This window comes from Solanum pennellii, chromosome 8, assembly GCF_001406875.1.
Source record: "Solanum pennellii chromosome 8, SPENNV200".
Taxonomy (NCBI): Eukaryota; Viridiplantae; Streptophyta; class Magnoliopsida; order Solanales; family Solanaceae; genus Solanum; species Solanum pennellii.
In genome coordinates this window covers 70,111,803-70,124,236 of record NC_028644.1, presented here as the reverse complement: position 1 = coordinate 70,124,236, position 12,434 = coordinate 70,111,803, and the positions used below count along the sequence as shown (strand labels likewise).

The following is a 12,434-nucleotide window of genomic DNA, read 5'->3' as shown; positions in this document are numbered from 1 at the left end:
GATGTCTATACATGTTAGTATGCTGGAAGGAACGAGTTGATTAGAATGACTGTACCATACTTCGTGCGAAGTCTACCCAAAGGTTCAAGTCAGATTGAAGGAAGTGGATGCATTTTAACAGCCCTATATTTACCATTTTTCTAATTAGGCTGAATTTTGTAATGTAGGAAATAGGGAGAGAAATGCTTAATCCAAGTACTATAACTTCATCAGGTGTGAACTGTGTATTTTAGATTAGGGATTTTCTTTTACATCATTTGCTAGTCATGTATAGTGTTTTGTAGCTTATTTTTGCATATGAAGTTTTGAGTTGAAAAGGCTATTAATATATAACTTGTTTAGTCAAAGTTTTTGGGAGAAAATAAGTGTTTCAGGGAGTAGTTAAAACTCTTCTTCGAGAGTATTGGCAACCATGAAAGACCAATGTAGGAAATCCTCCCTCCAAAAAATAGGCTTCACTTCTCCCTCCGTCTCATATTAGTTATTCAAGTTACTAAACATAGTTATCCTTTTGAAGAAAAAAAAATTAGTTCAAGTTTACACCTTAAGTTTTTTTAACTATGACATAAAGTATTGAGTGCTAAAGCGCATCTGGTGTAGTGGTATCATAGTACCCTCCCACGGTACTGACCGGGGTTCGATTCCCCGGATGCGCAATTAAGTTTTGTTCTATCTCCGTTTATTGATTTCCTCGATTCGTATGCAAGAACATAGTTTCGTATCTAAGAACATATTAGTAAAAATTCATATACTCGATCTTAACTATTAGTAAAAATTCATATACTCGATCTTAACTTGATTAAGGTAAGTTATTGAGTTGGATGTATAGTTGTCATTGTTTTGATAGTCCATATGTTGGTTTAATTCGTCCATTTGCCACCCATAGCCCTTAGCAATGACATTGGAAATATATGTTGATTGATGGTGGTTATTTTGCTCTTTCACTCTGACTCACAAATTGTCGTAATTCATCGATTTGTCTAATATAAAATTGAAGCCCAAAGTTCATCAAATCGAGAAAATGTTTTGTCCAATTTGGACAGTGTAAATAGAAGCAAGTAGGAGCAGAAAACCACTATTTGTTTTAGAACATTCTTCAGAATTTGGTTTCGAAATTTTACATCGAACATGTGGTCTCTGCATAAAAGTAGGGGTTTAGGCCATAAGTAACTAATTATAGTTCGTTCACTTCAGAAAGCAGCAGAAGTGTTTATGATTGCAATATTTTCTTGTAATCTTGGAATGTCCCGTCAAAAGGCGTCACTCTGCCCTCAGAGACAGCCCAGAGTTGATCAACACTGCCAGATATTAAATGTTCATCGTGACTGACCTGTAAATAACATCACGTAGCAGCTCCATTAAACACCAGCAAAACCAAAAACATGCTACCATTTAGCCAAAAAAATAATTGACAGAAGTTTTATAGTACCATCAGGACGCCTCCTTGGAACAAGACAAGACCTTGTATCAAGGCTTCCACAGCGTCCAGATCCTGCATAGAACTCGATTAGATAATGCCATTGCATATGCAAGAAGCTTTGGATAAATGAAGCACTAAGTACATCCTTTGCTTTAGCTGTTGAAATTAAATGCCATCAAGAAAAAATAATGAAACCACACCAGGCCCTTCCTAAAACCCACAAACGCATCAGTTTTTTTCGGGCATTCTATGTCTCCTACCAAGTATGTTATTCGGCAACAAGAAGACATGAAAATCACGGATGTATGAAGAAAAGATGGTGAATAAGAAACTAAAACAAGTAGAATTCAACTTACCAAATGATTTGACGGCTCATCAAGAAGCAATATGTGAGGTTTCTTGAAAGTTATCTTTGCAAATGCAACTCTGCTTTTTTGGCCGCCTGAGATCCCATAGATCAATCCAAAATGTGGACTATAAGTTATTATGCCACAACTCTTGACCCCAAGTGACAACACATAACAGAAGGTGGAACTGAATCATTGTGATCTAAACAAGAACACAAGTATATCTCTAGTACAGTAGAGTAGTTTTTGCCAAGCTAGCTCCATATATTGCTGTTTGGAGCAGCTTTCTTGCACATTGTGCTTTGTGACTTTGCATCTTCTTGATGCTTTCTAATATCATTTATTTACTTTATCAAAAAAAAAAACACAAGTAGAATGCTAACATACCAGACAAAGTGTACATGGGCTGAAGAGCAAGATTTCCGGTGATACCAAATGAACCTAGATGACCACGTAATTTTTGTTCAGGCACTCCCTGCAGGAAGCCAGAGCAAGGTCAATACATTAAAAGAGATGACTTGCAGATTCACTTTGGCAATATCAGATGTAAGAGAGCAATTAAACCTTTAAAAATATCTTATCAGGAGTTTGGACACAAATAAATTCAGAAAAATCAACCGCTAGACCCACCTTCTTTAGAGAGAACTTATTACACACACATTTTAGAATTTACAAGAAAATACATCATTGATTAGGAGACTTACTGGAAAGCAACGCATCATGTATAAGAGGGGATTTGAGGACAGATCCAGCCCATCAACATGATGCTGACTAAATACAGCAATGCGGACCTAAACAAAAAGTGAAGAGCATTTAGAATGCATTAAGATCAAGTAACTGAATAGAGCAAAATGAAACATTTGCCTGCACGAATGATTATAAGGTCAAAAGAACACCACTAGCATTTGCTCATACAGAATCATTAGTCTATAGACTTTTAATAACTAAAAGGTGACAAGAATTGCAATGAGAGAATGTACGGCTGAAACACAAATTGACCAGAACAATATTAATATATGGTGTGAAGGACAGAACTAGTAGAAGTTGGAAGTGATTTTTTTTTGAAAAACCCACAAAATCTCTCAAGTTTTTGGCAAATAAAGCTTACCTTAGCAGAGCGGAAAACAGTCCCCGAGGTTGGTTGAAGCTCCCCAGAAATAAGCTTAAGTATTGTTGACTTTCCAATACCATTAGGACCAACCACTGGAAAATACATAAGGTGAGACAAGGTCCATGATATGTAAAACAGTAAAAATGATTAAAAAACAATTATAAAGATACACATGCCAAAACCACATACTACCTAACTCAAAAATAGAGAGATCTAATTTTACTTCCCAACAGAAAAACTCAACGTCAAATGCAGAGAGACATATTACTGACCCATACGTACAGTTTACAAAGGTTTGCACCAGTTAAGAGAACTTGAAAATACTTGATTGGTAGACAATAAAGGTCTTACTTGCTACTCTGCTATCCAAATCTATTCCAAAATTCAAATTTTTGAACAATATTGGTCCCCCAGGATATCCAAAGGATGCGTCACTGCATTAGTTAAAATAAGGTAAGAAGTTAATTAGCTGAGATTTGCTGTCTGACAAGAGATCACAAGAATGACTTAGCCACAGACTAAGAGATGTTTAACCTGAAGCTTATAATAGGAGCGCCAGGTCTATCATCAGGAGAAGGGAACTCAAACTTGTAGCTGCATACATCATATGCAAAATAACCATGAGTTCATTTAATTATAAAAATGCAACATGACAGAAATCGGAATTTTATCGATGCAGGTTATAACATGTTAAACATCATAAGAGAGTTAAAATACACAAACATATAGGAGCAATGTGTTAAAGGAATGAATGCGTACTCAGGATCATTGATGACTTCATCCACACGACCAATTCGTTCCAGTGCCTGTCAAATTCAAGGAAAACGATTCAGGTACTGATCATGGCATGCTAGGGAATCAAAAGTGGACCTAATTAAATTATTAAACAATCGGATCAAGCAACTGATTATATCACTTGAGCAAAACAATAACAACTGGAAATTGACAAGATATATAGGAGCAGCAATCAATGCATACCTTAATTCTAGATTGAACAAGAGATGCACGCTTTGCATTGTACCTGAACTTGTCAATAAAGGTCTGCACAACATTATAGCCAAAAAAATGTATCAAAGTATTAAACAGCGAGACAAGAAATCTGCAAATAAGGTCGCAAATAATCTGTTTGAAATAGTCTACCAATAAAGTGAATGTAATTAAAGTTATCATTCTCAAAAAAAAAAAAAAAAAAAGTAAATATAATTGGGAAAGACCTGCATGTGGGCCCTTGTACGTTCATTTGCCTCAAATGCTTTCTGTTGATTCTTAACTTGTTCTTCTCGTGTCCTTTCAAATGTATCATAGTCTCCTTTAAAGGTGCTCAATTTCTGATTTTGTAGATGGATGATATCTGTGACTACCTGAAGAAAGAAGCAAAGATAGGTTTATGAGATGTCAAACAAACATCAACATACTGAACCCAACTATTGTTTTAGGTCAAAGAGAAGAAAGGACGTACAGAATTCAAGAACTCTCTAGCATGAGACACAACTATAAATGTCTTCGGCCACTTCACCAGGTAACTTTCCAGCCATAAGACAGCATGCAGATCAAGATGATTCTGCAAGGAAGGAAAACATAAGTTCTATGATTTCTTCATGCAAAAGAAAACACAAGTTCATTATTTAAATAGCTGTACATCTACATCCTCGAGAAGAAATAACACACCGTGGGTTCATCAAGCAACAATAGATCAGGTTCAATGAACAATGCCCGAGCAAGAGCGATTCTCATTCTCCATCCTCCAGAAAATGTTTTGGTTGCTCGCTTTTGCATTTCTGGAGAGAAGCTCAAACCCTGGAAGTAATAGCCACCAATGAGAACTAGACTATACATTACAACTGGTGTGAACACAAACGATCAATAGGCAAAACATCATAAGAAAAATTGAGGTGGACAAGCATCCAACTTGAAGAACGCCAAAACTACAGCAGAATAAAACCCAGCCTCTTAAATAAAGGAGTTCTAACTTTCAATTGCCAGAGATAGATTAACTTCTAGCATATTCCCCCATTCACAACTTCCTGTTTAAGATGTTAGTACACAGATCCACAGCTTAAACGTATAAAGAGTATAACGCCGAAGTTATGAAGCCTGAATCTATACAAATATAAGAAGACAATACATCTATTCAGAAATAGAAGCATAAAACGACAAGACAACATTAAATTATAAGAGAAAATAATTTCAACATACAACTTAAACTCCAAGGAGAGGCCAAAACAGCAAGATAGTTCGGATAACGTGAAGTTAGGACAGAAGCTTAGACAACTCAAACTCTAAGAAGAGGCAAAAACAGCAAGATTAGCTTGAGACTAGCTTCCATACTTTCGAGCCATATCCAAAACATATTCCTTAGACAAAGTAGGCGGAAGCATAATCATGGTAGAAACAGAAGGAAAGGAACAGGTATCCCAGGTACATGAATTAGTAGACTGAATCTTGCTCATACATTATAAATTAAACTCTATTGTACAGCATTTGTGTGCGATATTATAAATCAAATGCAAACTCTGTTTTAATTAAACATAGTGTATAAAGTGAATAAACTTTATTTTATGAAGCAAGTGGTTTCAGTAAAAAGAGCATCAAGAAGATACATAAAGTGAACAAACTTTCTCAACAGTTACTGAGAGACTGATGTCATCAAAAGCTTGCAAATCGGATTACTAGTCCAAGTCAAACTAACCGATAGTATAGTTGCTGCACGTGACTCAGCCGAGTAAGCATCAATAAAATCAAGTCTTTTGTATATCTCTTCAAGCCTTTTTGCTTGCGAATTTTTGTCGATACCTCCATTCAACTTATCACTCTTTGCAGATTCGCCTTCTAAGTCGGTCACTCTCTAGAAAATCATGAAAATGCCAAGGAATGGGAATATACTTGATCCAATGAGAACAAAATACAAAGGTATATTAAAAAATAAACAGTATAATATGACATAAAAGCTTAGCCATTGATCTGTTTCTAACCTGTAATTCAAGCAGACGAGCCTCTTCTTCCAGAAGTTGGGTTCTCTCCATATCAGTGTTAAGAATACATTGCAAAACTGAGGTATTATCACCAACCACTTCTTGCTCAACATGCAATATCTGGCAGTTCCTGGGAATACCATCGATAGCGTGCATAGCCATATGCCTCAGGAGAGTTGTTTTCCCTGTACCGTTTCTTCCAATAAGACCTGCATCCAAATTAGAGATTTAGGTAAGGCCGTGGATGCATAAAACATAACTACGCCGCTGGCTATAATCTATGTTCTTCTTTTTTTTTTTTTTGAGAAAGTCATAAATTTAATTAATAAATAAACAGCAAAAAATGCCAATTTACACTGGCTATAGCCTATGTTGTTGTTTGACGAAATATGTTCCCCCAAGTTTCACCCCCTTGGCATTTATGCCAATTCATGTATTCCAGTCTTCTTCCCAGTGACAAAATAATGGATGTGTGCATGATGACTTACTTGCTTAAGACACTAAGGGATCGTTTGGTAGAGTGTATAAAATAGCACTGAGTAGATTAATGGAATGTATTAGTAATACTAGGATTGATAATGCGAGATTATCTCTTATCCACTGTTTGGTTCGGTTTATTAAGGGCAATTATGTCTTTTACCATGCTTATCCATGTATTAATAGCCCTCATATTGCTAATACCATAATTTGCTATGTCTTAGTTATACAACTTATAATACTGAATAGGGTGTATAGCTAATAGATTAGTTATACACAGGCTGAAAATCCTACCAAATAAAGGATTAAATAATACCATGACTAATACATGTATTAGAGATGTAATACATCCTACCAAACGACCCCTAAATGTTTATCAAGATAGATAGACACTCGCACCCTCTGATAAATGGCATATTTTCCTTTTAGCCCAACCCAATATTCTTGACTTCTCCCCTTGATGGAAAATTTTTCTCCCCAACACTTCTAAATGAATGAATATAAACTAGGTCAATCTTGTATTGTCCAATCTGATGTGAATTTTCGACTAACATCCCAACTTCTCAAATTCCAAACTATTATTTTTAACATTCTTTTAGATAAGCTTTATCAATTTAGACAGAAATCGAATTATTTCTATATACTAACATGTTGATAGATGTCATAACTCATGATTTGACTCTGCAAAAGTGGGTCGTTCTTATCAGCAAGGAGGGAGTAATACCATATAGATCAGATACAAACTACTTGATACTAAAAGGTCTAAGAAAATGCAAAATCAAAGTACATAGGAATGAGTTTTCATCTATTTTTCAATAAGATAATCAAGCATACCGTAGTGTCTTCCAAAAGAAAGCGTGACAGAACCATCAACAATAAGTTCACGACCACCGACAGATATATTGAAGTTCTCCATACGGATATCCTTAACAGTTGGTCCATCACCCTGACCATCATGATTCACACACACTAAAGGCATACCAGCTTTCACTTCCTCCACTTCTTTCAAGTGTTCTTGGTATTCTGCCTGCAGAATCAAGCCATACAGATTAAAAGAATGAAGGAGTAAACCAGCCACTTTCATCTTCTTCTTTTTTTCCCTCTTCTTTTCATCAACATGGCAGAAAGTAGAGGGTTACCGGTTACAATTTTTAAAGCAGTAATAGGAAAGGGATTACATTTATTCTGTCTCATAACTTCACGAAGACAACCATTATCCAACAAAAGGAGTATTTTGAAATGTCACACACATACACACCCCATTAGAATGATAAATGGAAACTCAGTGAAGTGTTAAGTCAAATCAGTGTAGTTCATAGACAATAAGAGCTGTCTTCCCAACATATTTATTTAACAACCAATATTCGTGTCAAACAGGTTCATTCTGATTACGGTCAAGATTATCATTTTTTCACTCACCTCTCTCAGGCGTTCCTCTTTCCTCTTCCTTCTTTCAATCTTAATCTTGTCACGTTCTGTGAGCAAAGGACCATCAACTGGTTCTGGCTTTTTATTCTTTGGAGCTTCCTCTTCATCCATTCCATCAAACATTCTCAGCGGCATTTTTAAGCTTCTCACCGTCGGTTGGGGTTTAGCCAATTCATGCTTCTCTAACTTCTCAGACAACTTGCTACAAACCTGTCATGGTCGGAAAATGCTACTGAAGATAGATTGCAGACAACTCAATGTATAAACACAACGGCATGCAACAAAGACCAACATAGAGGAGTCTAACAACCACAATAGTAAATGCTGGTATAACCATAAATTCTGGTACTAAGAAATTACTTGTAATTTTGTTCGCCATATTATACTTCAACTTTTCAGTTCACAAATTGCTCTATAATGAGAGTTATTCACCCATTTGAATTCTATGTCCCCTTAAATGGCTGTTTATTTCTCTGGTTTAAGAAGTCCTCTAATCATAAATGAGCTATTACCAAATCAATTCAACTGACAACGCCTAAGTCCAATACAGTGTTGGTCACTCTCTATTTCAGACCAAATTCACTTACAAATGAAATTCTTTTGAGGCCATCATAAGCTCTCTAACTAATTCACACAATCCTTGCTTCATAAATGATAAACTGAAGCTAATAATCAGTTAACTTTTAAGTCCAAATTTTATTCATCAAAACCTGTCCTTGTTTACAGTAGCAAGAGACTTTTGGAATATGTTCTTCTCCTTGTTTAGACTAGCTTGAAAAGACTTTTGAATTGTGTTCTTCTCCTTGTTTAGACTAAGCTTGGGTCAAGCCTGGAGGTTCAACTTTAAACTTCTCACTTTTCACTCTTAAACTACTAAAAAGAATGGTAGTTTTCCTATATCCAAAAAGTATTTAACTCTAAAGTTCTCATTTTCACTCATAGTTAGTAGTCAAACAAATGTCTATGGCTTATTTAGACCACAAGTTTCAAAAATCTTATTTAGTTCGTAAATTATGTTCCTAGTCAACAATCCAAACTATTAACAGTATGATAAGCACATCTTTCAGAATCAATTCAATATAACAAATTTCGAGCAGAAAAATATCTTCACAGTATAATAAGCACATCTTTCAGAATCAATTCAATCTAACAAATTCCGAGGAGAAAAATATGAAACTTAGCCTAAGCAATAACGAAATTGAGCATGGAATGGAAGTATTAATACCGCACGACATTCGGAGAAGTCAGTAACACAACCGGAATCGACAAGTAGCTCTCCAAGGGCTTCAAAAGCACCTTCACCGTCGTGACCAAAATCGAAATCTTCATCGGCGACGACATTGATAATATAGTCGATAATAGGCTGATCTACATCTTGAGCTCTTCTGCCTAGGATTTCGTGTACAACGTTGCTCGCGACTTCAGTCATCTTCGTTCTCCACTTTCCGCCTTCTGCCGGTGATGGAGAAGATGAACCGGAATGAAAGGGAAAATGGGTTGTGGACCGGGTTGCGGGTACAGTGTGAGGCGGCTCTGTGAGAGAATCCTGGCGAAACCTCAAAGCAGGGCCAAGGAGAAATTACCCAAATATCTCAATTAAATATTTATTTTTGATATATTGTAGAAAAAGGACATGCATAAATTGCCTTAATATTTAAACAAACCATATAGTTAATAATAATTATTAAAAAAATCAATAACAATTGGAAGAATTTTGATTACAAGTCAATTAAAAACATGATTTATTTTAATCGAACTCGAACTTGGCTCACAAAGAGCTAAAGACTAGTAAATTGACAATTTACTCCTCGCTCATCTATGATGTACATAGACAATGTGCTTTATTTGAAATAAAAATGACTTGATATCTTGGCTCTCGGCTGATGAAAAATATAGTTAAATGAGTACTGATTAATTGAGTTTTTTAAATTACGTTTGAAATTATTAGATTGAAGATATTTTTATGTGCACCACACATCATAAATTAAACAAAAAAAAGTAATTATAAATTTAATTACATGACTTTTTATTGCAAGTATTTAAAGTATATAATTGATTTTTGAAAGAAAAAAAGTTTTTTTAAAAAATATGTGCTTAGCAAGTAGGAACAAACTAATACTAAGAAAATTTCAATTAATTAGTGACAATAATAATACCAATAATAAACACATAGAAACGCCATTAACATTACATCGCCTTGGTCAGATTTGTAGAGCTCTCTTCTTTTTCTCTTCCCATGTATGTATGTATGTATCTCCTTCATTTTTTCGGTTTTACTGTTTCTCTCTGTGTTCTACTAGGTGCTTGCTCTGCTTTTGGGTGTGATCTCGACTTGTGTTTCTTCGTTTAATTTGTCGAATTTATTTCTTTTCTGAGCGATTTGGTGCCTTCGGATGTATATATGAGTAATTTAGCTTCGTTTTCTCATGCATGATATATCCTTGTGTGTTTGAACTGAATTTGGGCCTTTTTGCTTCTTTCGGAGATTTGTAATTTTGAGTTTCTTATTTTTTGGTTAGTGGCTTTGCTTTGCACAGTGTCGTAGATATCCTATGATCTATAGTAGAAATGTCTATGCGTAGTGACATTTTGGGGAAAATTTGGAACGAAATGGTTTAAGCATCAAACGTGATATCTATGTGGTTTGCGAGCTATTGCACCTGTGCGCACCCAAAGGTAGCGGCTGCGGTTTCCCTTGTCATACAAAAAAAAAGCATCAAACGTGATATTATGCTATGTCATTTGATTTTGTGTTTTGGGTTGGGAAATGATTGTTAATGGTAGCTCTATTCAATTACAGGCTGAAGAAACAACATTAAAATCAGATAAACTTAATTGGCCAAAATAGGGTAAGTCCTATCAAGTGGATCATGCCTTACAATCTTATGCAGTATAATTATATGTCGTTGTTTTTTTGGCATTTTTCTTATATTGTTGTGTAAATGGTTTCTTCTGCTGCAGAAGCGTCCGTGGTGATCTGTTATAATGGGTGAACCGGAAAAACATAGAATTTTAATGGTCTCAGATTTTTTCTACCCCAATTTTGGTGGTGTGGAGAATCATATATACTATTTATCACAATGCTTGATTAAGGAAGGCCACAAGGTCAGTAACCACAGTCTCCTGTCTTAAAGTGTTCTTGATTGAATATGATTGATAAGAGATTAATTTTTTTGTTGCCCGTGAAGATAATCTACTTTGTCTGTACCTGGAAGGGAATTAGTTTTGATCTTTGCAAAGTAAAAAAATTGTCAAGAAAGAGTGAACGAGAGAGATAGGAGCTTGATTTGTTATAGTCAGATACTTTATATGAATTCACTTTTTGTTCCTTTGTATAAATTTCAGGTGGTAGTTATGACTCATGCTTATCAGAATCGTTCTGGAGTAAGATATATGACAAATGGGCTGAAAGTTTATTATGTCCCTTGGAAGCCGTTTCTCATGCAAAATACATTGCCAACCTTCTTTGGAACACTTTCAATTACTAGGACAATTCTGATAAGGGAAAAGATATCGCTGGTTCATGGACATCAAGCCTTCTCAACCTTATGTCATGAAGCTCTAATGCATGCTCGCACAATGGGTTACAAAGTTGTATTCACAGATCATTCTCTCTATGGGTTTTCAGATGTTGGAAGTATTCACATGAATAAGGTGCTACAGTTTACTCTAGCCGATGTAACTCAGGCTATATGTGTTTCTCACACAAGCAAAGAGAATACAGTTTTAAGGTCTGGTCTGCCGCCTGAAAAGGTCTATGTTATTCCAAATGCTGTGGACACAGCCATGTTTACTCCTGCTCCAGAGCGACTCAGCAGGGATGAAATTGTAATTGTTGTGATAAGTAGGTTAGTCTATCGGAAAGGAGCAGATTTACTCGTTGAAGTGATCCCTGAAGTATGCCGTTTGCATCCCAATGTAAGTGGTTCTTTATCATCATGGTCTTCGTTACAAAACTACTCTATGGAATATGACCTTGTTTATGAATTCTGAACTTTGGCAACTCATTTGGATGCATTTCTAAGGTTCGCTTCATTGTTGGAGGAGATGGACCCAAACGAGTGCGTCTGGAAGAAATGAGGGAAAAACACTCTCTTCAAGACCGTGTTGATATGTTGGGGGCTGTCCCTCATGCTAAAGTACGGTCTGTACTAATAACTGGCCATATATTTTTGAACAGGTGCGAGACCTTCAAGAGTTATCTTGTACACCCTACAACTTATATCATTTTATTCTTTGAAGTTCCTCTATTTGACATCTGTCTTAGTTTCCTTCTTAAGAAATGCTATCTTGTCTTCTGGATTAATTTTGACAGGAAAAAAGAAGAAGAAGAGATCCTTTATACAATCATGATCTACATATTTTATCTTATAGCTCAAAGTCACTTCTATTTTGTTGCTTGATGATTCTGTTCAGTTTCTTTATCTTAAATTCTTTAAAACTTTTCTGTTTTTCGTTCACTGGAAATTTTAGATGCTTTACGTCAATATTTTTCTTTCCTTAGGTAGTAATTCTTTTGATATGTGCTTTTTTGCAAAATTTCGATAAGTTATATGACCAAAGAGGAATTTATTGGGCGTTGGCAGTGGAAAACATCTCTTCCTCTTCTTTATATGATATTGAGCTCTTTTTGTGCAGCCTTAAAAAAACATCTCTTCCCCTTCTTTTTTTTTTTTTGG

The 12,434-nt window shown here is 35.5% G+C and overlaps 2 protein-coding genes and 1 non-coding gene across 11 annotated transcripts in view; 2 read left to right on the top strand and 1 right to left on the bottom strand.

The window, feature by feature from the left end:
* The first annotated feature begins 585 nt into the window (after window positions 1-585).
* Window positions 586-656, top strand: TRNAG-CCC. The gene has a single exon. It is a non-coding gene; the product is annotated as a tRNA-Gly (tRNA).
* A 348-nt stretch (window positions 657-1,004) lies between these two features.
* Window positions 1,005-9,491, bottom strand: LOC107028479 (ABC transporter F family member 3). Its single transcript, XM_015229557.2, has 18 exons — window positions 8,981-9,491; window positions 7,747-7,965; window positions 7,162-7,354; window positions 5,851-6,059; window positions 5,568-5,723; window positions 4,547-4,675; window positions 4,338-4,439; window positions 4,093-4,239; window positions 3,857-3,919; window positions 3,638-3,684; window positions 3,413-3,472; window positions 3,230-3,312; window positions 2,876-2,970; window positions 2,472-2,558; window positions 2,155-2,242; window positions 1,777-1,862; window positions 1,430-1,492; window positions 1,005-1,330 (listed from the first exon to the last, which is right to left on the bottom strand). The coding sequence occupies exons 1-18, from the start codon at window positions 9,182-9,184 to the stop codon at window positions 1,211-1,213; spliced, it is 2,151 nt and encodes a 716-aa protein (XP_015085043.1). The 5' UTR covers window positions 9,185-9,491; the 3' UTR covers window positions 1,005-1,210.
* Window positions 9,492-9,907: 416 nt separating this feature from the next.
* Window positions 9,908-12,434, top strand: part of LOC107026927 (phosphatidylinositol N-acetylglucosaminyltransferase subunit A) — a 6,969-nt gene continuing 4,442 nt past the window's right edge. The window contains exons 1-6 of one of the 9 annotated variants that reach the window (XM_015228061.2): window positions 9,908-10,001; window positions 10,293-10,431; window positions 10,556-10,604; window positions 10,717-10,860; window positions 11,101-11,673; window positions 11,781-11,935. In XM_015228061.2, coding sequence (XP_015083547.1) covers window positions 10,741-10,860; window positions 11,101-11,673; window positions 11,781-11,935 — 848 coding nt within the window. In that variant the 5' untranslated portion in view covers window positions 9,908-10,001; window positions 10,293-10,431; window positions 10,556-10,604; window positions 10,717-10,740. The other 8 variants (XM_015228059.2, XM_015228062.2, XM_015228060.2 and 5 more) reach the window with 8 other exon arrangements.

What these genes read in the sequence shown, in the direction of transcription:
- LOC107028479 (XM_015229557.2), bottom strand. Translation starts at nt 9,184, where the DNA reads ATGACTGAAGTCGCGAGCAACGTTGTACACGAAATCCTAGGCAGAAGA. An exon ending in CTCGTCTGCTTGAATTACAG is followed by an intron (nt 5,724 to 5,850) that starts GTTAGAAACAGA and finishes ATGATTTTCTAG; the next exon opens with AGAGTGACCGACTTAGAAGG. An exon ending in GAAGTCATCAATGATCCTGA is followed by an intron (nt 3,473 to 3,637) that starts GTACGCATTCAT and finishes TGATGTATGCAG; the next exon opens with CTACAAGTTTGAGTTCCCTT.